This window comes from Rhipicephalus microplus, chromosome 8 (genome assembly GCF_043290135.1).
Source record: "Rhipicephalus microplus isolate Deutch F79 chromosome 8, USDA_Rmic, whole genome shotgun sequence".
Taxonomy (NCBI): Eukaryota; Metazoa; Arthropoda; class Arachnida; order Ixodida; family Ixodidae; genus Rhipicephalus; species Rhipicephalus microplus.
Window position 1 is genome coordinate 16240985 of NC_134707.1, and position 25386 is coordinate 16266370.

General features: G+C 44.1%; 1 protein-coding gene across 3 annotated transcripts in view; it reads left to right on the top strand.

Annotated features, from left to right (window-relative positions):
• LOC119164181 (xibalbin-1) overlaps nt 1-6783 on the top strand; it is a 181580-nt gene extending 174797 nt beyond the window's left edge. For all 3 annotated transcript variants that reach the window (XM_075871173.1, XM_075871172.1, XM_075871174.1), the window contains exon 5: nt 1746-6783. In XM_075871173.1, the coding sequence (XP_075727288.1) occupies nt 1746-1887 (142 nt within the window). In that variant the 3' untranslated portion in view covers nt 1888-6783. The remainder of the gene's footprint in view (nt 1-1745) is intronic.
• The last annotated feature ends 18603 nt before the right edge of the window (nt 6784-25386 follow it).

Below are 25386 nucleotides of genomic sequence, written 5' to 3' on the forward strand. Positions count from 1 at the left end.
TGTTATACCCTAGACATAAGTGCTAAAGACTGGCTAGTGGTGGTAAAACCACTCAACGCATTGTCCCCACCTCGTTGCGTGGGTTGAACATCGCACAGGCCTGTTTGCTTTCTCATTTTCTATGTGTTTATTGTTGATTATTATATCTTCGCTCTTCAGAGTACAAATGTCACGGGAGCGGGATGGTGCATCGGGATTTGGACGAAGTACTTCCTACCGCACTTCTCTATCGATCTGTGTAACTGTACATCAGTCTCTGCCTTCTATATTTTTCTTCTCACCTTAGTAAACATAGAGAACTTAAGTGGCTGCAAGAACTCGCTTCTCTTCTTTATCTGCATTGAAATGTGCTGCCTATAAACCAGTTCTCGTCTGCTTTAGGGTAAGCACGCAGAGTGGACGACAGGTAGCATGTCCGCCTTGCTAGATAGATAGATAGATAGATAGATAGATAGATAGATAGATAGATAGATAGATAGATAGATAGATAGATAGATAGATAGATAGATAGATAGATAGATAGATAGATAGATAGATAGATAGATAGATAGATAGATAGATAGATAGATAGATAGATAGATAGATAGATAGATAGATAGATAGATAGATAGATAGATAGATAGATAGATAGATAGATAGATAGATAGATAGATAGATAGATAGATAGATAGATAGATAGATAGATAGATAGATAGATAGATAGATAGATAGATAGATAGATAGATAGATAGATAGATAGATAGATAGATAGATAGATAGATAGATAGATAGATAGATAGATAGATAGATAGATAGATAGATAGATAGATAGATAGATAGATAGATAGATAGATAATTATCCATATTCACCATTTTCTTTTCTTGGGAGTTTATTTCTTACTTATTTCTTATATGTGTAAACATATATAATTCAATCTTTCTTTCGTGCGTTACACCCACCAATGTTTCCTTGTTTTTCAATTCACAGATATTGTTTTTTGGACAGGCACTCGTTTGCCATTTCGTCTATGTTGCGTTAACCTTCATCTAATGCTTTTTATGTGGCTACCTTAGTATTTTTCTTTGTACTCTAGTCCATATTCTCGGTTTTTGTTTTAGAACTCTTTCTTTCTTTCTCATTTTTTTTTCTTTGCCACAGTCGGTGAGATGTATATAGAGAAGCACGAAGCTCGGGAGTTCACATTCTTACGACCCGGGTTGACTGAAATCCAACAAAATCAAAAGTTTTGCTCTCCGTATTGCTGCGAGAACCGTCAAAGAGTGTAGGAGTGCGAAACGCAAATGTAGCTACTATACGACGAGCCATAGCTGTCATGTGTCAAGACTCAAGATATTCTGCCAATGTTGATGACAATTTTGGAATAAGATGTTTAAAAGGGGATGCATGAACCAACCGCCGGCATATAAATAAAAAACGGAACAAAATGTTCACCGAATATGACCGATGTGTACTTACATCGGTTGTCAAGGAGAGCGAATAAAACCAATGCATTACATCCGACCTTATAGATGATTTCACATAAGACACGTGAGCGCTGGAGCCAAGAGCTGTGAAACAAATGTTTTCTCTTTTTTTTTTATTCTGACGGGTTATCAAGAAAGTAATAGGCACAAACCAAACGCGTGTCCATGGGTCTTACATAGCACTGTTTGTTTTGTTATTTCTACAAAAATACAAGGCTAAATCCGACCAGGGTAAAACTGAGCATTTTTTTTCTCACACTGTCGCCGCTTTTCTCTCCCAGGAGGAGCTGCATTCGTCGTGGGGGCAGTTGCGACCACCGCCCGAACGATTGCTGCTACAACTCATCGTGCAGATGTAACCTATGGGGCACCAACTGCCGGTGCCAGAGGATGGGCCTGTTCCAGAAATGGGGCAAGAAGTGAAGAGGCGACCTGCATTCTTCCTCTTGGAAGGCAACAGGCACAATGGACAACCTTGCGACCACCACACACAGACGGTTTTTTTCAGACATGTATAAATGAGAAGATGCGAACGAGGCAGCAAAAAGAGAAAAAAGAAAAGCAAATCACACCGCTTGAATGTATCGATGGTGTTCATCGCAGTTCTTCAGCCGTAGTTTCGTATCGTTCTGTTTACACGCGAAACAGCAGCGTAGCCCCTAGCAATTTCTAAAGAACGCTGATTGACAAGCACGTATGAAATACTGATGGAGTGAATATTGATTCTAGAATATGAAGCCAGACTGAGTGCTAGGTAGTGATGGTTAGGATCTGTCTGATGTCGGCTGTATGAAGGCTAAAACCGGCTGACGTTCGTTAATGTTGACTAACTAGTGGCTAATGATATTTACTGTAGTTCCTGGGCCGTAGGTTCATATTGTTGTGCTTGTATTTTAGAGCACAGCGTAGCCAAAAGCGATTTCTAAAAAGCGGTGAACCATTTTCTTGGTTCACGAGACCACTACCATTATTGGTCAGCACCATCTATTTTCGTCTAGCGTTGGCTAAATTATGGCTGATGCCATCTAGTAAGATATAATTCTGACAATTTTATCGCTAATACCAGCTAGCGTCAAATAATATCGACTATGCGATGGATAATTATGACTGATCATGGCCATATGATTGTTTTAAAGTGCCAATTGATATGGCCTCCAAGATGCATGCATAAGCGTCAGCCTTATCGCAGTCATTATTGGCAAGTCTTGGATTTATATTCGGTATGTCAGCGAGGGTTTCTCTATATAGCCTGATGCGTTGACCATTGTACGGTAAACTATTTGCCAGGGTTGGTCAAATGACGCGAAGCTTTTCGCTAATGGATAACGTTGGCAATGTCACCCTGTTTGGGCTATCCGTGGTTAAGACAGCTACATCGTGTTCATTTATTCCACATCTAAAGAGTGATTGCGCAAATACCTACACAGTTTCCTATACTACGTGACAAGACACCAGACACCCTGGTGTTGTTAAACGTACAGGGTGCCGTGGGCTCTGTTAAACAACGCTTAAGTTCTCTGGCGGGGCGTGGATTCAAAATATGTCAACATGACATGATTCTTACTCAGTCGAATTGGGTTCAGCTCTGTCGTTTCGGTTTCTAGTCTCTCGGTTTTACGCACACACAAGGCTTATTAAAACGCTTCAGTTATTTCTTGTTTGTTTGTTTTTTCTTGCGTCTATGATTGCTGTTCGAGGTTATTGCAGTTCCTGTTTGCGTCATGTAGTTTAAAAAACTGTAGCTTCTCGCCTAACGTGTGCAAATGAAGTTTGTATCCCTCGTTAATAGACATATATATATGTCCTCCAACCACGTGATATTTGGTAGGACTCTGTAGTGAAAGGACTGTAGTAACGCGAGCATATGCTTTCTCAGCTTCTGAGCCAATGAACAACCGTATGTGTTGAAATCTAGGTGCATCTTATAGACCCCTGTGAATCGACGTTGTGTGTGACGCTGTTGTCACTTGACCAATCGATGCGTCAGAATTCGCGCGAGTGTTGTTTAGCGCGCTGGAATGCATTTATTGGTTCTCAATCGTGATATCATGTATTTATTAGATGTGCTGTGCCGTGGCAGTGTTGTATTTCGCAATGATGCGCATGCGTATTGGACGTTCAGAGCTTGCCGGTGGCATCTAGATGTTTTGATTAGCCATGTGTCTTTGGCCTTTTGCTCTTTTGAAGACAGATGATGGTTTAAGTGATGCATTATAAAAATGGCGACTTTTCTCCACCAACAAAATGAGATGATGGTACCGCTCAACGTATTTACAAGACGCTGAAAGCCAGAGTGAGAAACGTTCAACCATGTTTCCACCACAGGAACGAAATCTGGTAATTGTTGTCATGTATTTGGTTCAAAGCAGGCCAACAGTACGCCCATTTGACAAACGGTAGACATCACGAAACTACACATGGCCTGTGGGCTTTATACCGTGTCGCTTAAGGGAGACGTTATTTGTTGTTATGAAAATTCAATCGCTGCTATGTAAAGACAGCCGTAATATGCTGTATGATGATGTAGTACTTAACTCAGCGTGCAAGTAAGTGTCGGCACCTTTGGTCGTTTTTAGTGATCATATAGTTCCGCAAGCCTGCAAACTGTTCCCAGAGAGCTCGCCATACTCGAATCTCTTTCAACTTCAACGGCCTTTCCAAACGCGTCGTAATATCTACAACAATGACAGGTTGGTCTAATCACAAGATTGCCTGGGCCTCCTGTACAAGGTCGCGATGCTGTCACGACCTAATAGCAATCATATGTTACAGATTGATGCTTAGCCTCCTTCGCAGATTATTTAGATGCCGAGCCCTGAAATGATAAGCGCTGTACTTAATCGAAGCTTTAGTTGGTTTAACTATTAAGCCTAACCAGGGCCAGGCTCAACCATAGCTCCTAACTTTCCTTATTAAAATGGTTGGCTGATTCAATCTAGACATCTGCTAGTCTTTTCTCTGCAAACTTAAGATCACCATTACGAGTTGCAGTTTCCGGTTATCATTTGTCGCGCGCCTTAGACGTGCGGAGCATTGAAAAGATAAGCGCTAGGCCTAACCACTGCTTTTGTGGGCATAACTGCTAGAGCTAATTATAGCTATGACTAACCACTGCTTCTGGCCTAGACGCATTTTTCGTCTGAAGTGAACATTTCAGAAATTGCTATCAAATTTGGCGGTAACAGTCTTTCCCTCTTCCTTAGAAGCAGACCATCAAAACGTTAGGCCTCACAACAGCTCCTAGCTCCTTTTGGGGAGAGAAAAAAAAGTGCGGCAGGTTCAATTGAATTAAACGCCTTTTCCTCTTTATCTGGACGAAAGGAAGTAAAACTGATCTCATAACATGCAGAAACAAAAGCAACCGATAAGTTAATTGTTTCAGACTGTTTGATCGGAAAACAAAAAAATGGCAGAACGTTAGTTCTAGATTCAGTTCATTTTTTTTTTTGCTTCACTGTTCTCGCTATCGCCAAATAAGTAACGAACTACTGACGCTCAGATTGTCAGCTTCAAAGTCGCTTTCAGCTCATCATGGCGTTTAGTTAGTCGTATAGGGTCCTAATATAACGAAACATGGCAAGGACAGAAAAAAACCCTATAGGGGCTGGCGATTGTACACGATTACTGCGGAATATCTACGAAGGCCCTCTTCGATCAACACTGGCAGCAAACCCTAATTCATGAAGCTAGCTAAAATCAGGCAAGCTGCACGTACTGTCTTCTCGTGTGCTAGAGAACCCTAAAAAAAGATCTTTTCATTCCAAAACAAGAAACATTGATGTGTTGGTATGGATGTACATATTTGTAAGAAAGTCTCGTAGTGTTTGTATGTAAATTCCATTTGCGATCACTGTTTGCCTTGTATGTGTATATAACATAGCTGCGATAGCCGGTGCTTCTTTTACTGACATCAGCCTTTTTTGTCTTCTATTCCTTGAGTTCGTTTACTTAGCCACCCTTTGGAAGGGCTAAGGTTCCTGGTTGATTAATTATGTAGACGTCTCACGAGGCCTTACTTCATCGAATGAACTGTTCTTTTGAGCTAATGAGCTCGTCAATAGAAGGAACTTTCTTTTCTCGCGAAATTGAAGACATGATAGAAAAAGTGAGTATTATATTTTCATTTCTTTCTCCTTTTTTTGTCATCACCTTTTTAGGTGCACATTTTCAGCACAGCTAAGTTGATTGTACGCAAGAAACGTTATAATATTAATTGATTTTGGAAAACTTATACTGTGGCAACCCACAAGGTAAAGGCAAAGTCATCAAAAGAAAAAAAAACTTGGTTTAAAGGATGTCTCTATCGTCAACACCTGTTTGTAACTCCCGTTAGAAGCACGATGCTGGAAATTAAATCCATGCAGATTTCATGGAAAGTTTTCTGGAAAGAGGGGTCTAACTAGCGACCAGCGCTTTTTCTGGCGCCAATAGGTTAGCTTCCAGGGTGCAGTTACTCCAATGGAAATGTGTTAGTCTGGGGTTCGGATACCCCACTAGGACAAATTTCGTCCGACGCCAAGACTTTTTCGGTGCCAGGTCGATAATGAAGCATCTGCACGATTCGGTTAGCCATAATGCAAGATCTAGCACTACGGAAAAGTCCAGGGCTCTCATTTCGCGTTGGGAGTGATCTTTTGTCAATTTTCTAGAAGGTCTTGTGTGACACCTGCATGACATTCAATATTTTTTTTATCTTCGCATCACAGATAAGTCGATGACATTTTCTTTCATTTTCACTTTGTTTATTTCTCAATAAATGTTTTTAAAACGTGAGAAGCTGTCGCCAAAGGCCTTCCGATTGCACGTTCGGTGGGAGCGGCATGTCGGCTTTCAAGAAATTTCTTCTCAAGGCATTAAAGTGGGCTTTGCTGCAGTGCAGCACTGCTTCGTAAAAAAGCCAAAGCTTTCAGGAGGCTTTGGGGCATTTTTGTATTTATTATTACGACTCATGATGTCGACTCGTAAGAAATGTGGTCGATTGCGTGTTGTTTCTTGCATGCTGGCTTGTTTTGTGAATGATCGCAAAAAGAATGTTTGTCAATATTGTTTGCAATGTAAGTAAACTCCGGAGAGCAACAAAAAAGTAAAAAAAAGGTTTGCTTAAAAGTTGTTGATGTATTCAGCAACTCGCATCTTTAGAGCATCTATAACAGAGGACGCATTTTACTCGATGTATGTGTGTTTGAGTGTGCGTGTGTGTTCTTTTTTCTTTGTCCCACGGGTCACTAAATGTTGGAACTCAAAGTTTTGTGTTTGCCTACCGTTCATGCATTGTAGATAATTGTAATAAAATCATTCTTCGTGTCTGCAAGCATAAAATCGAAATGGTATTTTCAAAGCACAGCGACAACAGTTCGAGCCTGTGGTCTTAGGGTAATGTTTGTGCTCACATCGTTGTTTACGGAATATTGCTTGTGAATTTCCTTCAGTAACTATGAGAGAAAACAATCTACTTGTAGGTAATAATTTTTGACTGCGATAGTTTTGGATAGCCTTGCCTACGCACAGCCTCGCCTCACTGGGAGAGCTGCCACTGGTCAAAGACGCAAGGCAGCCTCAATATCGCAATTACACCTTGTCTAGTGGCATCTGGTGGCAGCTTCCTCAACTACATCAATGTGCCCAATTTTTGACCATGATTCAAGGAAGACGACTCAACACAGACACAGTGTGAACTATCAACTCTCAACTCAAGTTCTAGGTGGAAAGAAAGATTTACATTCGCTGAATAAGACGTATTCAAAAACAAAAGCGCCCAGATGTCTGCCAACATCAGCCATTGGTCTGCCCTGAAGCGATCAATATCAGTGGCATGTAATGTAACGAAGGCCCACGAGACCCAGGTTTTGCTTGACTTCGTTTTGAAAAGGGATTATTATGTCCACCATCATGAATCAGTGCCTAAGATGCTCGCCAGCTGACCCAAAGGTCACCGGTTCGATACCGGCCATGGCGGTGACATTTCGGTGCAGGTGAAATGGTAGGTTCCCATGTACCATGGCGATGTTGGTGCATGTTAACGAACATTACATGGTCGAAATTTCTGTAGACCTCAACTACGAAATCTGTCGTGATCTTATCTTAGTTTTAGGACGGAGAACCCAAGATAATTTTATTTAAAATGCTTTTTTTTATCTCTCGTGCCACGTTATTATGTGATCTCCAGATTGCCTTAGTTCCAGAAAACACTGGCGCGCAGTCGGTTTCTTTTCAATGCAACGGGTGGTTGGAACTCCGCGGTCTTCTTAAGGAGGCATTGTGATACATTACTTGATTGTTCGAATAGCGCCCAGCTTGCCCTACACAATGTTTCCCGAAAGAAAAGGGTATGTTATAAACGATTCTTTTTCAACGTCCAATCACTTTATCGCTATGCTAAAATGCTGAATATCGCACCATTGCACAATTTGCCTTTGGCACTCGGTCTTTTTCTCTACTATGTGACAAGTCATGCCCAGCTTGCCATTTCCACAAAAACACTCCCTTGCAGCCAAACATGGCGGGTGCCTTCTTTAGACTATGTGACACACTGTGAATATGAGGAGTTCTGACCACTTCACCTTGACTTTTTATAGAACCCTTTGTTCATCACCATCATAGACAGGTGCTCAAGGGAGGCCACCTCCTTAATAATCTTGGAGCTGGTGCGAAGTCTGCCCCAAGTATAACTACGTAATTATCATGCATGTTTCTGGCGGTAACAGAAGTCGGAGTTCCCTGGTGTTGCATTGAAAGAGCTGCTTACTTACTATCATTAGTTCCGGAAGAGCAGTAATCAAGGGCAGGCCATTGTGAGAACCGTAGGCATGCACAGGGTTCCTCATCAGGGTGGGGAGGAACGAAGATTCATCGCAGCGACACCCCCCTACTAAATCAAAGTACGGAGCAGATTTCGTGCCCCCCCCCCTCTTAGGTAAATACAGAGTTGTTGTCCCCCCATGCACACAAGCGAAGTACATCCTTGCTTAACTTCATTTTTCATTAAGGGAGTGGGGCAAAGGTTCGTCGCAGCAACCCCCCCCCTTCCTACTAAGCATCACCATCGCAGTATCCCCTACTGCACCAAGCGGGTGCAGATTTCGCACCTTCCTTTTAGGTAGCTAGAGGAATGGCCACCCCCTGAACTATCTCCCCCCAGTGCGAGCACGGATGGTGCGGAGCACGTCATAGCTTCATTTTCATGTTTTACCCATTGAGAAGCAACTCCTTTGGACTGATGCAACGTGGGGGAGGGGTGTTACGATGAGAACTTGGCCCCTCCCACTGCCTGATAGGGTAGCCGGCGGACGACTACGATGACAAGGGCATTACTTTCAGGGCGTGTCGTGGCTTGTCAGAAGTCGTACCAAGTTTGTCGTCGCAGCAAAGTGCGTCATTACGGGCAGAAAGCTCGGAGGGGATTCGTCGTGAGAGATACAATAACGCGCCAACTTCGAAGGGAAAAGGTTAGAGTATCTAACGGGGTGAGGTAAATAAAGAAAGAACGTGGTGCAACACGAGAGAGCACTTGTATGCACGTCGCCAACGCAAAACCGCCATATCGATCCCACAGCGGAGTCGCACACGGTTGCGAAGACGAGGTCGCGACCGTGGTTCGCGGAATACACCAAGACTCTGCCTCTTGCGGTCCTCTAAGTGGAAAAGAAGCCCCGTAGGTGTGGGTTGCCCTGATTGTTCGACCCGCAAGTAAGTCAAAAGAACAAAACATGAAACTAAGTCACCAAGGCAGAAGAGTGGGCTAGAGACCCCACCGGGACGTGCACTTTTAAATTAGTTTCACCCAGTTATACGCGTTTCCCATATGCTCTGAGGAAAAAAAATATGTGTTGCTCTATTCGGTGAGTTCTCACTTGGCAGGTATACAACTCTCTTTAAATAGACGCATTAACTCTCTTTCTTTTTCATCAATAAAAGTAGAATGACCTCCTTAGGGAGTCCACATGTTGCCTTAAAGATAGTCATCTACGTGGCAAGTGAGAACTCGTCAAAAATAGAGTCGAATGACTCTTTCTTTAGGTTGTCAGGATAAACGGAACGCAACTTCTTCCGAGAAAAATATAACTTCTAATGAAGTTCCCGGAGATATTCGAGGCTTCACAAATCACCGACCTTCCTTGCACACTGCAATACAGGACCCAACAACCCTGGATCCTACTTTAGCTGAAATTTCTCAATATCACGTAGATAATCAGAACCGTATTCATCATTGCATAATAATCTCACATCGAAAAACTCTGAAGTGTTATGCAGACTCCAAACAAACACGTACACCAGCTAGTGCAGGCTGCATGTATTCTACCGCACAGCGTACATGGGTGTATGTCCGTAGTGGGAGACCACACCAACTCTGTTTCACATCACGTGAGAGTATACGTCATACAGTCAACAACACCACCAGATGAACAAGACAGAGGACAAGACAGAGGAACAATGGGAGGCACTGCTGTCCAGCAGCTCGTCCTTTGAGGATCATCTCTGGCTGGTCCAAAGGGTTTATGTGATGGCAAGCACCAGCACAGCCCTGGAATAGGAACCCGACCTTGTGCTTTGTCCCACCTTGTGAAAAAGACAATTTTCTTCTCTCTCTCTTTTTCTTGCCCAGAATTGTTATCCTAGTTTATCATCTGGCTAGCTACTCTAGGTGTCGTATAAAGACTACAATATATACAATAATTAAATATACAAATAAATGCTACTTACAAACTTGCCACCGACAAGGACCATACCTGCCACTTTCACAGAGCACGTCCAGTCCTCTACCGATGCAGCTACAGGAGCGGTTCTACACCAGCTTCTTTTATCGGGTGTTTCTTCGGATGCCAACATGGGAGTGTTAGTCCGTGCGGCTTGTAGCCATTTCGGTGAGAGCAGAACAATTTTTTTTTTAAGTTGAAACCCCGTAGCTCGTGATTTTTTTTGCGAGCTGGCAGCTGAAGAATAAGCCCTGGCATACTATTTGAATCATCAAGTCTGCCGGTGCGAGACCATCGCTATTTCATTTATAACAATACATGAGATAACTTCTACTTCGAGGGCTTAAAATCAAAGAGTAGAAGTAGTTTATTTGTGCTCGTGTTACAGAGTGGTCACAAATAACTCGTGTTTGTGTTACAGTGCAAGGAGTCTATCGCTGTTTGCTACGTATACACTACGCAGGCCACAATATTATTTACGCTTTAAGCAAGCCGCGTATAAAAATTAAATAAAGAAAGGATGCGAGGCTGACGGGAGAGGCAGCGATCAGCCGTTTCGCCCTGTTCGCTTCTGTCTCTTAGCCAAACCCGTTACTCAGCCAGGCACAGCAAATGAGTTCGTGCTTGGCATGGTTTCGATTAATCAGTCTGGTTCGCTTTCTCTAGCATTCACTCAGTGGCTGATGTAGCTGGCAAGCACCGCAGAAAGGTCATCTCACCGGACGTCCTGCTTCTTCTCACTCCTTTTTTATCAAAAAATGTCAGTGTTATATATGTATGTATATATATATATATATATATATATATATATATATATATATATATATATATATATATATATATATATATAGGCATGTGCAAGAGGACGCAGAGGAGGGGGGGGGGCGCCCTTCGTCTAAAATCTGTCCTTGTACGGCCTCTTGATTGTGAAAGCTTTAGTCGCAGCGGTGGGGAAGAGGGGGAGTCATGGAAGTGAAATTTTGCCCACATCCCACACAGCCCTTTTAAACCTCGTATGGAAAACCATACCCACGTCCATGCTCAGGCATATCCCTCAGCGCATCAGACAAGAGCCATTTCTCTAAATGTGACCTTTTTATGAAAGAGAGGGAGCACCAACTTTCTAAGATTTTTGTGCGGGAATACAGAGGCTATCCTCTGTCTCGGCAGTGTATATTTACAAGGGTAATGAGGGCGGCATAGCGGCAGTCGAGTGTACCTAAACAAGGCATTTCGTTCTAAAGGTGCTTTATTTCGTACTGTCTGACTATGGTCCTTGGCATAATGATTGCTGCAAGAAAGTACAAATGTTAACGTCGCTGTCTGAGCAGTGAATTGATGGGTAGTCACTCATACTTACGACAGCACCGAGGAGAACATGGCAGCGCCCAAACAGCACTTATTAGAAAGGTGCTTTTTTTTACACCATCTGGTAACTGGCCCATTGATTACTTCATTGTAAACCCAATGCTGACGTCACGGCCTCGGCATTATACTATGAGGAGTCGCGAATATTTAGGGCAGCCTAGAAGGCAATATGGCGGCACCAGAGAAGCCATTATTCGACAGATGCTTTCCTTTGCACTATGTTAGCATGGTAACTGATAAAACGATCCAGACCAGTAACTACTTCGAGCTAAATCTGTTTATCCGGATATTTGAAGTAGTGCTTTCGCGCCAGGTAGATATATACCTTCTTTTTCTTCTGGCGTTTGATGATGCTATTTTATAGTATCTGGCTCATTCACTGTTGCATGGCAGTACGAAGGCTGACGACGCTTTATTGACAGTGTATTTCTAAGGAGGTCACTCACTATTACAACAGTACAGAGGGCCCGTGGCGCTGCCTGAAGAGCCCCTATTGGAAAGACGTATGCTCCTACACTAGGCGTATGCGGTAACCAGCACAAACCTGTCCGATTGAGGTGCGATCTTACGGCGTGCTACACTTGCGCAATAGTAATGCATGAGAGTGACTCAGAGCGTTCAAACCAGGTGTTGCTGGCTATGCTTCTGTGACTAGCCGTGACTATCGTTGCGATTTCATAAAACGGTCACCTATAAATCAACATTTGGGAAAATCATTTCCCCATTCGGAATGTTTTTAGCGGCGGGTGGCTCTTATTGCTCGAATAAGACATGGCTCCATGCAAAGCCATCTATCGCATACCCATAAGCGTAAGTCACAGTAGTTACTACAAAGGTTTGCATCCTCTGAATGCCATGGTTGATGTTTATAAAATAATTTATCATATTGTACAGCACACACGCACAATAAACCTGGCAGACACAGTGCAACCACAGTTGAAACATGTAGTTCAGACATCATCATACAGACTACAGCGTCTGTGGGCACCACTCATCTATCTCCCTCTCATTCTTCCCCATACCCTTTCCTAACTGTGAGACAGTTCATATGTCCATTCAAACGCCGTAATGTTTCAATGTCCGTGGTTGTTTTTTTTCTGTTACTATACATTCAACAAGCACACTAGAACGCTTCATCACTCTAACCAACCTATATTCATACGCGCCATGGTGGTTTAGTGGATATGGTGCTCTGTTGTTGACCCTAATGTCGCTAAATCCAGTTTCGGTCCCCGACGATCGAATTTTACGTATACCTAGCTGCGGGTCAATTCAGGTGCTGTGTGCATCTGCGTACCTTATAATCATATCGTGTCTTTGAGACGTTAAACCCCAAATAACAATTGTTATTATGCCCATCACCTATCCTTCATCCTAAATATTCAAGTTTAATCTTAACGCTATTCACAACCACGTTTTTATTGTTGAAGTTTAAGAATACAGTGAGGCTGCGCTCATCTATGCCGTTTTTCAAGGGCAAACAGGAGACGAGCACGTGAGCACAGATATGAGCACATAGGCGAGGCTCTCAAACATGCATATATAAGGCAGGAAAGTGATAACCAGGATAACTTCAGAGGATGAAGAGTTTTCTAACTACCATAAATTCAGTGCACTGAGGTAATACAATGAAATGGAAGTTGCGAAATGACAATGTACCTCATGTTCTGCCGTATTTTCTTCCGTTAATTTACAGAGTCCAATCTTTCGTAACGAACCTTTTGTCAACACAGGCACTCGTTCATCCAGACTGTTTTGTAACGATGTTAATATACTGCAAGGAATGCGAGCTTTCTGTGCAATCACGTATAGAGATTGGACTGCAGTGGACGATACAGAACGATGCAGCTGGTGATGCAATAAGAGGTGCATTCGCAGGTTCTGTGTCTTGACAGGCGTGTCCTAACAAAGCAGTCGTTATTAGGACTTCTGAAACATCTTGGCCATTTAACGTCTATTGTGCGCGAGATGAAGCTCGGACAAAATTATCGAGCAATTGTTAGGAACGAGAAAGATTGGCCGCTTGTAGCCTGGCTTGATCCGTTGAAAAAAAATATAATAGCCCCCCTCCTCTTTATCATCGTGAAAATTGCCATGCAGGTGAGCCAGGGCCAAACGAACCGGGCAACAATGAATGAACACAAAGAACGAGAATAAATAATTTTTTGATAGTAAGCCCCCAGTAAGTCCAAGGTGGATGTCCTTCTTATTTAAAGGTAGCCACGGGCCTTCGCCAGAACTCGTACGCACTGAACCAGGTTGCGTTGTTTCTTCAAGTCCAAGTCCGATACTTTTGCCGCCTACTGCTTTTCGGTTGGGGTAGCGGCGCCAGGGTCTTGTATGCATCCCCATACCATGTTGTTCTATTATTTGTGTGTCACAGCTTTTGACTCATTCATTTTAAGGTAGTGCGAGCTAGTAAAGCTGTTTTGATGCAGCTTTCATTACCGCCATCTTTCATGTAGTACCAATCATCCAAATAAAGAGTAACAGCATACCCACGGAGTGAATGATGATGAGTGGTGGAAGCTCTGGAGGTACATTGGTAAAGCATGGCTCATCCTTGTCGGTCCCTGTCTGTCTGTCTGTCTGTCTGTCTGTCTGTCTGTCTGTCTGTCTGTCTGTCCATTCATCCATCCATCCGTCCGTCCGTCCGTCTGTCCATCCGTCCATCTGTCCGCCCGGTGGCCTGTGTGTCTGTCCTTCCTCACACTAAAGCACGCGTCTCCTACGCATCGTAGGGGAGTGAGAGCCGCACCGCCATCTTATGAGCACTCCGAGTACTAGGGCTGGCTACGATGGACAACAGCGGACAAGCCTACATTTTTACGAGCTTCGCCCCTCAAACTAAACTTAACCGAAGTCAGTTCAACAATACACAAAGTGCCCGGGACATCATAGTACTTGCAAATGTGCGAACTCTGAGTCGATGCGATGCGGTAAATTGCATACCTAGAATTTAAGTGTTTGCAGTTGCTTGCAAGTTTACTGCATCTTGGAAATTTAAAAATAAATAAAAATTCCTGGCAAGAAATGAAATCTTTTTTTCTGCACATCTCATCTCTACACATCGCATTCCTTCGCGAGGCCAAGAAATGAGACCAAACATTGCGATCTTTTCTTGATATTTTACATCGGAAGACAAAAACTAGGCTACGGAAGATTTTGCTATATTGAAGTCTAGGTATTCAACTCAATAAACAATTTTAGAATGTACATGCATATATAACGCGACGAGCAATCGAACAACACGCAATAGCTCTCTGAAATTATATCAAATGATATAGGACTGGTTTGATATATATTTCTTCTCTACTCCTGAAAAACAAACTCGCTCATGGTGAAGGAGACTCTTGAAAGGATTATTTTGGGCGCTATCGGTGCCCTCTACGTCCTTCCATGCAATGAATAAGACAGGTTTCAACGATAAGCAAAACCGAACACACTGATTCATCCATCGCACTTTTCTACCTCCTCTCCCCGTGCCCCTCCCTCATCCTCCGTTCCTCTTGGCGTGATCTCATCTCTCTTCACGGCTTATTCAAATGGGATTGGAAGGAGGCTCAGCCGACTCCAAGTGCTTCTGTGTAGTGGTTTTCATTCTGCATGATATCTCCTTTAAGGCAAGAGCGCATCACTGTTTTGTGCGCAAGACACAAGGTCGGGTGCGAGACGGGGCTTGCCAAGCGATAGCCTGCTCCATCAGCGTCCGTGGCCTCTGAAATGATGAAATGAAATGCGCAGATTAGGCGAGATTTCAGTGATAAAGATGATTGAAAAAGAACGGCGTAACCAGAAATAAAGAGAAAATGACCTAAGCTTACTTTGGCGTGACACAAGCAGGAAACGCCGAGTAGTGTAGTTGGAAAAAAATGACCACTCTGGTTCTTCTCGAATTCGTCCCGTTTTGTCCTGTTTCTGTCCCGTTTTCAAATCTTATGAGAACGACCTAACAGCTTATGAACCCAGAAATCTTTCTACTGCGCTTGAAGGCGACAAGCTTAAATGCCCTACTTCATCATGCGTGAGAGCCATCCATGCTTTGTGTACGGTAGTCTGGTACTCAGCATGGTTTGCCCCCGCTGCCAGTAAGTAGATGAAGTCACTACAGAAGAAGACACGCACAGGCCGGAACGCGTTTCACCTTGTGCATGTATTTTTCGCCGCTCAATTCGTCTAGTTCCAGGCAGTGCGAATAATAAGCGATGCATTTGTACCAACTAGCCCCCCCAATAACAGTTCTGCTTATACTGCTCAGCAAACTAGACAGACAGACAGACAGACAGACAGACAGACAGACAGGCAGGCAGGCAGGCAGGCAGGCAGGCAGGCAGGTAGGTAGGTAGGTAGGTAGGCAGGCAGGCAGGCAGGCAGGCAGGCAGGCAGGCAGGCAGGCAGGCAGGCAGGCAGGCAGGCAGGCAGGCAGGCAGGCAGGCAGGCAGGCAGGCAGGCAGGCAGGCAGGCAGGTAGGTAGGCAGGTAGGTAGGTAGGTAGGTAGGTAGGTAGGTAGGTAGGTAGGTAGGTAGGTAGGTAGGTAGGTAGGTAGGTAGGTAGGTAGGTAGGTAGGTAGGTAGGTAGGTAGGTAGGTAGGTAGGTAGGTAGGTAGGTAGGTAGGTAGGTAGGTAGGTAGGTAGGTAGGTAGGTAGGTAGGTAGGTAGGTAGGTAGGTAGGTAGGTAGGTAGGTAGGTAGGTAGGTAGGTAGGTAGGTAGGTAGGTAGGTAGGTAGGTAGGTAGGTAGGTAGGTAGGTAGGTAGGTAGGTAGGTAGGTAGGTAGGTAGGTAGGTAGGTAGGTAGGTAGGTAGGTAGGTAGGTAGGTAGGTAGGTAGGTAGGTAGGTAGGTAGGTAGGTAGGTAGGTAGGTAGGTAGGTAGGTAGGTAGGTAGGTAGGTAGGTAGGTAGGTAGGTAGGTAGGTAGGTAGGTAGGTAGGTAGGTAGGTAGGTAGGTAGGTAGGTAGGTAGGTAGGTAGGTAGGTAGGTAGGTAGGTAGGTAGGTAGGTAGGTAGGTAGGTAGGTAGGTAGGTAGGTAGGTAGGTAGGTAGGTAGGTAGGTAGGTAGGTAGGTAGGTAGGTAGGTAGGTAGGTAGGTAGGTAGGTAGGTAGGTAGGTAGGTAGGTAGGTAGGTAGGTAGGTAGGTAGGTAGGTAGGTAGGTAGGTAGGTAGGTAGGTAGGTAGGTAGGTAGGTAGGTAGGTAGGTAGGTAGGTAGGTAGGTAGGTAGGTAGGTAGGTAGGTAGGTAGGTAGGTAGGTAGGTAGGTAGGTAGGTAGGTAGGTAGGTAGGTAGGTAGGTAGGTAGGTAGGTAGGTAGGTAGGTAGGTAGGTAGGTAGGTAGGTAGGTAGGTAGGTAGGTAGGTAGGTAGGTAGGTAGGTAGGTAGGTAGGTAGGTAGGTAGGTAGGTAGGTAGGTAGGTAGGTAGGTAGGTAGGTAGGTAGGTAGGTAGGTAGGTAGGTAGGTAGGTAGGTAGGTAGGTAGGTAGGTAGGTAGGTAGGTAGGTAGGTAGGTAGGTAGGTAGGTAGGTAGGTAGGTAGGTAGGTAGGTAGGTAGGTAGGTAGGTAGGTAGGTAGGTAGGTAGGTAGGTAGGTAGGTAGGTAGGCAGGCAGGCAGGCAGGCAGGCAGGCAGGTAGGCAGGTAGGTAGGTAGGTAGGTAGGTAGGTAGGTAGGTAGGTAGGTAGGTAGGTAGGTAGGTAGGTAGATAGATAGATAGATAGATAGATAGATAGATAAACAGATACTCTCAGAATCGCAACTGCTTTTCAATTAAACCATAATCTTCTTGAATCGCCGGTTGTGGTTATTACTATTACCAGCACTACATAAGTACCTCTATCATACGCGCCACACGTTTAACAAAAATAGCAGTGAAGCGCGAACCACTGCACCTCATTTATCTATCAGTGTCCAGGACTGCCATACTCGCTGGCCCTAGCGCTGCATATCAGCTCACCGCTTCTGGTGTTGCTAATACAGCTGTTACTGTTGGCATCATTACGCTACACTAAACATCGAACTGTTTAAGATATCTGTGCGTACAAAATTTTTACATATATTTATCATCATTCCATTGTGTTACGCTCATTAAAAATAGAACATAGTCACCTTCCCTCCGCATGTTTCGCGTAACATAGATTCTCAAGGTACGCGGGATCTGTCTATTTTTTTTTCTCCATTTCCCTCTGTAGAAACAGAAGCGTTCGATTGTCCACTGCTTGTTTCTTTACACTCGTCATTTTTCTTCAAGTTTATTTGGCGATCTCGCCTTACTGACGTCGCCAAAAAATTACCCTTGCACCATCACTTCGATTCACTGTTGCGGCAGTTGCAGATCGCGAAATACGCAGGAGTAATTTTTCTTTCGTAGCGACGCCACAGGAAATGAAGACCTCAGCCTGCGCCATAAACGGGAAGGCGGGCGACATTAAGTCAACAACTGACGAGCTTGCTTTGTGTGCATCTTCTTTTTCTTCTGTTTTATCCTCTTTAGTTTGCCGCCTAATGAATTTGTACACACAGCAGCAGAAGTTTCGGGGACGCTGGCTCAACAAGCAATAGAAATTTGCGCTCTATTACTAAGTGATGCTTCTCGTATACATGGCAGGGTGGTAGGCAGCCCTGCGATGTGGAAAGAAGGAAGGAATGTTCGAGAGAAAAAGAGTAAAGGCACTGTGACCGCCGACGAAAAAGTTAACTGCGAAAGTTAGAATACCAGAGATGGGCTGGAACATTTATTGGGGCTTTGTTTCGAGACAAAACTAGAATGCAGTTTTCTCGAACATATATCGCGTCCCGCAAGCTTTTCCCCTTTGGTGAACAGCCATTACTTTCATGAAAAGAAACGCGTCAGCACGTGGCAGATAACCTCGTGCAGTACATGTGGCGTGCGGCTGTGGCGAAATATGAAAACAATAAGATAGGACAAGGTCGCCTCCTATACCTACACTCCCGTCATGAAAGTGCCTTTCTTGTACGCTTTCGTCTTAATGTCAATCCTCTGTTGTGGCATTAGAGCAAACTGCGACTGCTTTCGATTAAGATCGTTGCTATCACGTCTTCATCTGACGCAACAAAAAGATCAGCTACAAAAAGTGAACACTGCAAGAAAAGGTGCAGGCAACAGACGGAATGGCACGAGTCTGTCTTCATATTTTCAAATTTCGCCGCTGCTGCGTAGCGCTGCACATGCGATACGAGGCTGTTTGCCACGGGCTCGCATATTCCCTTTCACTGAAATGAAAAGCATAATCAGAATGACGCCCGTACATCTCGCTCGAAAAGACATATGGTACATAAGGGCGTTTCCATTCTACTAACGTCATCGGAACGCAGATCACGCAAAATTGGTTCGTGTTTTTCTTCTGTACATGTCTTGTTTCAGTACCCTACGGCACATATAGACTAGAGCATGCCTATCTCGATCCCAGGCGCCAGGCTCCCGGTGCATACTCTCGCACCTAAACGGTCATTTTGTACTGAACTTTCAAAGCGTGTAGCTGTAGCGCCGAGTTGAGATGGAAAGCGGTGTCTCTAGGACCTTAAAATAAGAGACAGCACCTATTCACAGCGCTACCGCTTACAAGAAGTCATCTGGGCATCCCTGCTTTGCGAAAACAAACGGCGCAAAAGGAAAACGTTGCTCAGCGGCATATTCTTTGAAGATCTCAAGAGCACGTGGGAATTCTGCCGGTGCGGTGTTTTCACGTTGCACAGATTTCCATCCCCAACGAAAGACGTCGAGCTCCGCCACCAGTGGATAATCGCAATCAACAGGATAAACTAAGAGCCCATGGAGATTATACAAGTAAGTACAATCACTGCGTGTATTCAAGCATGTTGCCAGCTGTTTTGCTTTGCAGCCGTAACTTGCTTGCAGTATGTCTGTGGTTTGCGGCACCAAGTTATTCCCGTACTTTTTCGCAGGCCCCCACGCCTATTATAGGATATATTGCGACTCACGTACGCGTGCATAAGCACGTTGTGCTCGTCGAGTTCAATTATAACGACCATACTGTCACGATCCAAAGAAACAGGAACAGGGGACAACGTGGCTTTTGTCGTAGCCGCACCGCTACATGCTTTGACTGTCGCCGACTTTGTGCTTTCAGCCGGTGTCAGCGTAATACTATAAAATCGTGCTCTGGCTGGCACATTCGCACCACGTGTTTTCCGAGTGCCAGGCATGACTGTCAGGTTATGCTGTGCATGAGCGCAAGCCGGAGAGGGATTCTCGCACTATGGTGGCACCGACAGAAAGCACAAGTTTTGTCTCGCGACAGTCTAGGCATGTCGTCGTTCGACTCAGTCGAAAACCACGATTTCCACTGTACACGTTTCTTTCCACTACTTTAGTGCGTACCTGATTGAGTCGCTTCCACAGACTGCAGTGCATGTGCTGTAGACATTCCTGCTTACCCTCTCAACATTTCACCAACAAAAAAAATGCACCAATTTTCAGGAGAGTAAAAGCGGAGAACATGCTTCCAGCCAGACTCGAGTAGGAAATTTGCGCGTTTGAATGGCGGAGCATCTGCTATTATGGCAGTTCATGGTGTTAATTGCATCGTTCGCGACAGATGGTGCCACGGGCTGCTTAGTAAGGCGGCACGCACTGAACTCGCTGTGTTCTGGTGTATAGGCAAAGCTGTTTCTGCTTCACTAACACCGTTGGCTATTTCTTGAGCTAACCGTTGCCTTCTTTCCTTTTATGCGAACCGGTGGGGAGAAGAATTTACCCACTGTGGCACACATTTTTTTAACATGAACCATGACTCCATTACACATCGCGATCACCAGAGGGGCCGACGAGCCTGTCTCCTAAGGCACTTCGCACACAAAACACTTATACTTAATACAGAGATTGTTGAAAATTATCTAATCGGACATTTCGCAAACCAATCTACAACTATCTCTACGAGAACTTCGCCCAACTTTGTTTCATCAAAATTTACCCAAATAATTACGCCTAATTATACAATTGGGTGAAGCGCAGAAAGCAGATTGATTTCTTCGATCTAGTAGTCATCTGCATGAATTTGGCCACATCATCACACATAGCATCGACATACTTTCAAACGCTTGATATAGATGGCTGGAGCACCCTGTTATTACACCATAGGCGTACGCGAACACCTCTGTATGCGTCAAACATACTGTAGAGGAGCTGGCTATTAGCTACATCATCATCATCGTTATAGAAATCATGGAGCTGCTTGGTCACCATAAAGTTTCCTATAAATACACTCGAGGGAACTCTGGCGCTAGTGTCTATGGGAGCTGCAACGTACGGCGCATCACCCAGCATGGGAATGACGGGTAGTAAATCTATTTGTCTATCTTCATGCTTCTGGCTCCATTTGGGTTCACGTGGCTTGTCACGAAACAAAAATAAGCAAATGTTAATCTTTCAGACTTACCATTTCATGCCTGCTCACGAAGTTCAAAAAAGCTTCGTTCTTTCCTTCGAAACAAAACCGAAACCCAGCAATAAACGAAGCCCCAAGTGCGATTCGAGACCCACAAGTATGAAGACTGCGCAAATCGGTGTACTACCCATCATTCCCATGGTCGCTGAATGACAGCAGCGCCAGAGTCCCCTATATTTAAGTTGAGGAAAATACCCACAAGTATGAAGACTGCGCAGATCGGTGTACTACCCATCATTCCCATGGTCGCTGAATGACAGCAGTGCCAGAGTCCCCTATATTTAAGTTGAGGAAAATATGTGGTGGGCGCCACGCGGTAGAAAGATTTTGGCCATCGAATGCCGGAGCATACTGGGGAACTGGACACCAACAGCAAAGGGTCGTGTTGTTTTGTTGTTTTCTCTGCGTCGGCTGCGTCATCGCTGAGAGTACCTGCAGATTTGAAAAACGTATTCCTGGACCAACAATCCAAGAAAACCAAACCGAGGAAGAAGCAAGCCTAACGTGATGTTTTTTTTTATATCTCTGTAACTCACTGGGAAAAAACGTATCTAGGTGTCATGGGTTGTCATGGGTACTTAGGGACTGTGCTACACTATCTGAAAAGACGAGGAGCGAAAGAAATGCGCATGAAATGAGACGAATCTCAACTCAATTTTTATTCCGGAAGTACAACGAGGAAAAACAAAAACTCGGAAAGTCTTTGAACGATGTGGTAGGTGCTCCAAAAGATACACAACTTTTCTGACGGTTGCCCCTTTTCTGAACATGCACATGCGGATTTTTGCGTCAAATTACCCCGCCTGGTGACCAAATACTCGTACTTCTTGCCCGAAACAGCTCGTCTTTTTTTCTTCCGGCTCTATTGTACTGACAAGAGTCGCAAAGTGGGCTCGTTGGTAGATCATTAGCGTAATTGAGTGCAGCGTGAACTCGACACAAGGACGAAAGAACTCGGGCGAGTCTGTCTTCTTTACATCCTATTTCTTTCTCCTTGTGTCGAGCTTGTGCTGCAAGCAATTGCCCTAAAGACTGAGTCGTTATGAGGCCATGCCATTGACGAAGGCAGCAGCAGATGCGTTCGAGACTAAACTTCTTTTTTCTTCATTTGGTCAAATTTTTGCCCGGAAAACAAAAACAAAGGCAAAGTATAAGCTGTACAGAGATACTAGTTGGCTGTCGATAACCTGACAAGCGGCAAAGCACGTCAGCTTTTGTACATCTGCTGTCGAAGATCTTAGCGTTATTCCAGATAGCAGCGTAAGCACTAGAATAAACTAGACTGTTCGCGTTGTGCGCTCAATATTAACGGAATGATCCGAAACAATTGCGAAGCTTGCCAGACGTTGCGGCGTGGTCTACGCCCAGTGTTGATAACAGTTTGGTGCGTGCATGTGGCTGGAAAGGCGAGTAGATAAAAATAATGTTCAAAAACGCTCATTACAGTATCGATCCCCCGCTCCTCTTCCGAAAGCCATCAGCCCCAACGTGGTAATCTCCTTTGCGGGATCAGAGAGTAATGTTCGTTGGGCATCTCATGTGGTTCTGCATAGCCTTTATGATCTGCCCGCCTCTTACCGAGTGATGATTTCACGTGAAGAAGCTAGCAATTAAGGTCTCCCATGACAGGATGACGTCATAGGGTAGGGAATGCAGAGTTTCACCTCACCCCCCCCCCCCCCTCTCTATTGCCGGATGGGTTGAACGAGTCTGAAAGAAAACGAGCTACTCAATGAATGCAAAGCTGAAAGGGAAGCCGTCACGACTTAATACTCACAAACGCCTGCCACTGGACCCTGCTTTTCGGGGTGAAAGGGGAAATGTTATCAACAGTTCATAAAATGTGACATCCGCGTGGGTTCCTAATGACCATAACCGTAAAAAAACATGGGTAGTTATGACCCTATGCCTACAAAAAAAAATTACGTGAAATGTTTGACAGAGTAAAAGCTAGGGCAAAATCAGCATCACCCTTTGGGTGATTAAGAGGGGTGACTACACTCCCCCATGGCTGTGCGCACGATTACGCCTCAGTAGCGTAGCCAGACATTTTTTTTTTTTTGTCGGGTAGGGGGAACAGTTGAGAAATCAACCATACTTCTTCAATATTCGTGCGTGCATTTGTTTGTGTGCGTATACGTGTAAACATATGCAAGGAAACTTGAAAAATTCCGGGAAGGGGGTTGAATCCCTCCACCTTTGCCACCCCCCCTTCCTCGTCCGGACTCTCATTACTCTGCCTGTGTCCTTCAACCTGTGAGCACAAACACCACTCACCAATATTTTAATCGGGCCATTACGCGTTCGCCTAAAGTAGAACGCGGCCAGTGTTAATGAAGAAACACTCTTTCTAGATAATTACGAATCTCATTAGAAGTGCTAGTGGCTTAGCAGTTCGCATACATCCAAACATATGCCATACCCAAACTATTGGAAAAAGCCGCACGTGGGGATGGCCGAGTGTTAAAATTGATGCTGCAAACAGCGGACTCGTACCGCCGTCTTTCGGAAGAATGACGGAACAAAGTTCTCGAATTGTGTCGCCACCTGCTGTCGGCTTAGAAAAACAGTGCGCTTCGAGACTACAGACCGCAGTAAATTTCTTTCAAGCGGCTCCCTTAGTATTATCTTGATGTTTAGCCCTTGTTTTCGGTTGCCTTAAAATATTTCAAGTGCATTTGCATCGACAACGTATCTTTGTAGGTAAAAGAAGTGTTATTTAGCTCGAAGTAAGTTCAACGCTAAAGAACTTATGTCAAAACCAAGCGAACTTGATATTCTTTGCAGTAAATCTTTTCTTTGGGCTAGTTGGTGCGTTCTCGAATATATAAGTTGGGGTGCGCGAAAAAAAAACACCGATAAATAACAGCACAGAGGACGTGTGCATATTCTTCTCTTGATAAAACCTTGAATCACGCCGTGCCAGACTTTTGGTTATATATGAGGCGGCAAAAATAACCCTGATTACATTTGGTACATAAAACCCCAGCCAATGTAACTGTTTTTAACACTGATAACAATATTTACAACAAACGAAAATTCAGAAGTACACTTGTAAATTTCTGAGACAGAACAACGGGTTTAGAGATATCAGCAATGCAAATGTGAACTGTCAGCATCACGACGAAAATATGCCTCGAAAATCGGCGTCATCAGGTAGGAAAGTGTGTTGGGGGGGGGGGGGGGAGTTCACATGAGTTCAACTGCTTTTTCGCCCAAACTTTACTTAGAATTACTTAGAATACGATCTCACATGCAATACAAATGCAGGTATGAACATATATAATGCTTTTCTAAAAGTACCTCCCTCCTCGAGAAAGAGCTTCTGTTGGCGCCTTAAGCTACGAGATCGTATTCCCTCCGTTTGACATAAAATTCGATGACTACATGCACGCGAGAAAATGTGTGACAGGAAACTGCAGGTAGTGAGGCCGCCTTGAAATTCTCGCACCAAACTCCGTGACGTCATAGATACTGGCAGTGTCTACTCGGTCATACGTGGTCCAAATCAGTAAGAGAGAAGTACATCCTTCTCTGAGAGCGCCATAGATTTCACATACAATGTTTCACCGAATTTCATTGAGACAATATCGCCAAAATACGTAAATTTAACATTGAAATCCAAGACATCGTGAATTTTGCGGTGCGAAATATAAAATGCTTTGACCTGGATTTTTTTTTATTATTAGAGCACATATGATAGTGAAAACAACATGGTACAGTTTTCTCAGTTCAATTCACGAATTTAAAATAATTCAATGTTTTGTGTCGCTTTAAAGCTCTTCAGCATCGTTTCACCTGGCTTACTTGCATAAATGTCTATACTGTCTATTTTAGGTTATGACTGATAACGTTATTGCACCTTATAATGACATAATGTGTGCTTCAATTATTAAAATTTAGGACCCGGATCCTAACGTCATTATTTCCTAAAGGTAAAAAGTCGACTGCAGTTTTGAGTTGATGTCTCATTTTGCTTCATTTAGTAAGACATTATAGAATGACTTCAAGTCAAATATTTAGGGCTCGAAATTTTCTTAAAGGCCATGCACCCCGAGCATCGGTTCTGTTATTTTCTATTGATACCTGCGACAAAACATCATCTAGAAATCATGCATTCAATGCCTAATGAGCGAAAAAAAATTATTGTCACTCTCGTCAAATAAATCGATGCAATATCGCCACAGTGAAACGAAAAGTACACGCTGTATGCACAAATAAAAGCCGAGTTGACGATCATTTCCATGGCACACACTCTCTCGGACTCAAGTCTTTCCTCTTTTCCTCATGCAAAGAACAAGTGGGCGTCTGCTTCATGTTTGTAAGCGTGGAGGGTCCATCACGTTAATTGAACGTGAACCACGTCGCCCCTGTGTGAAGGCGCTGCTGACCTAAAATAAACATGCAGGCGCGCAATGCACACGATGTGCACAGTCGGGACCCACCTAGAG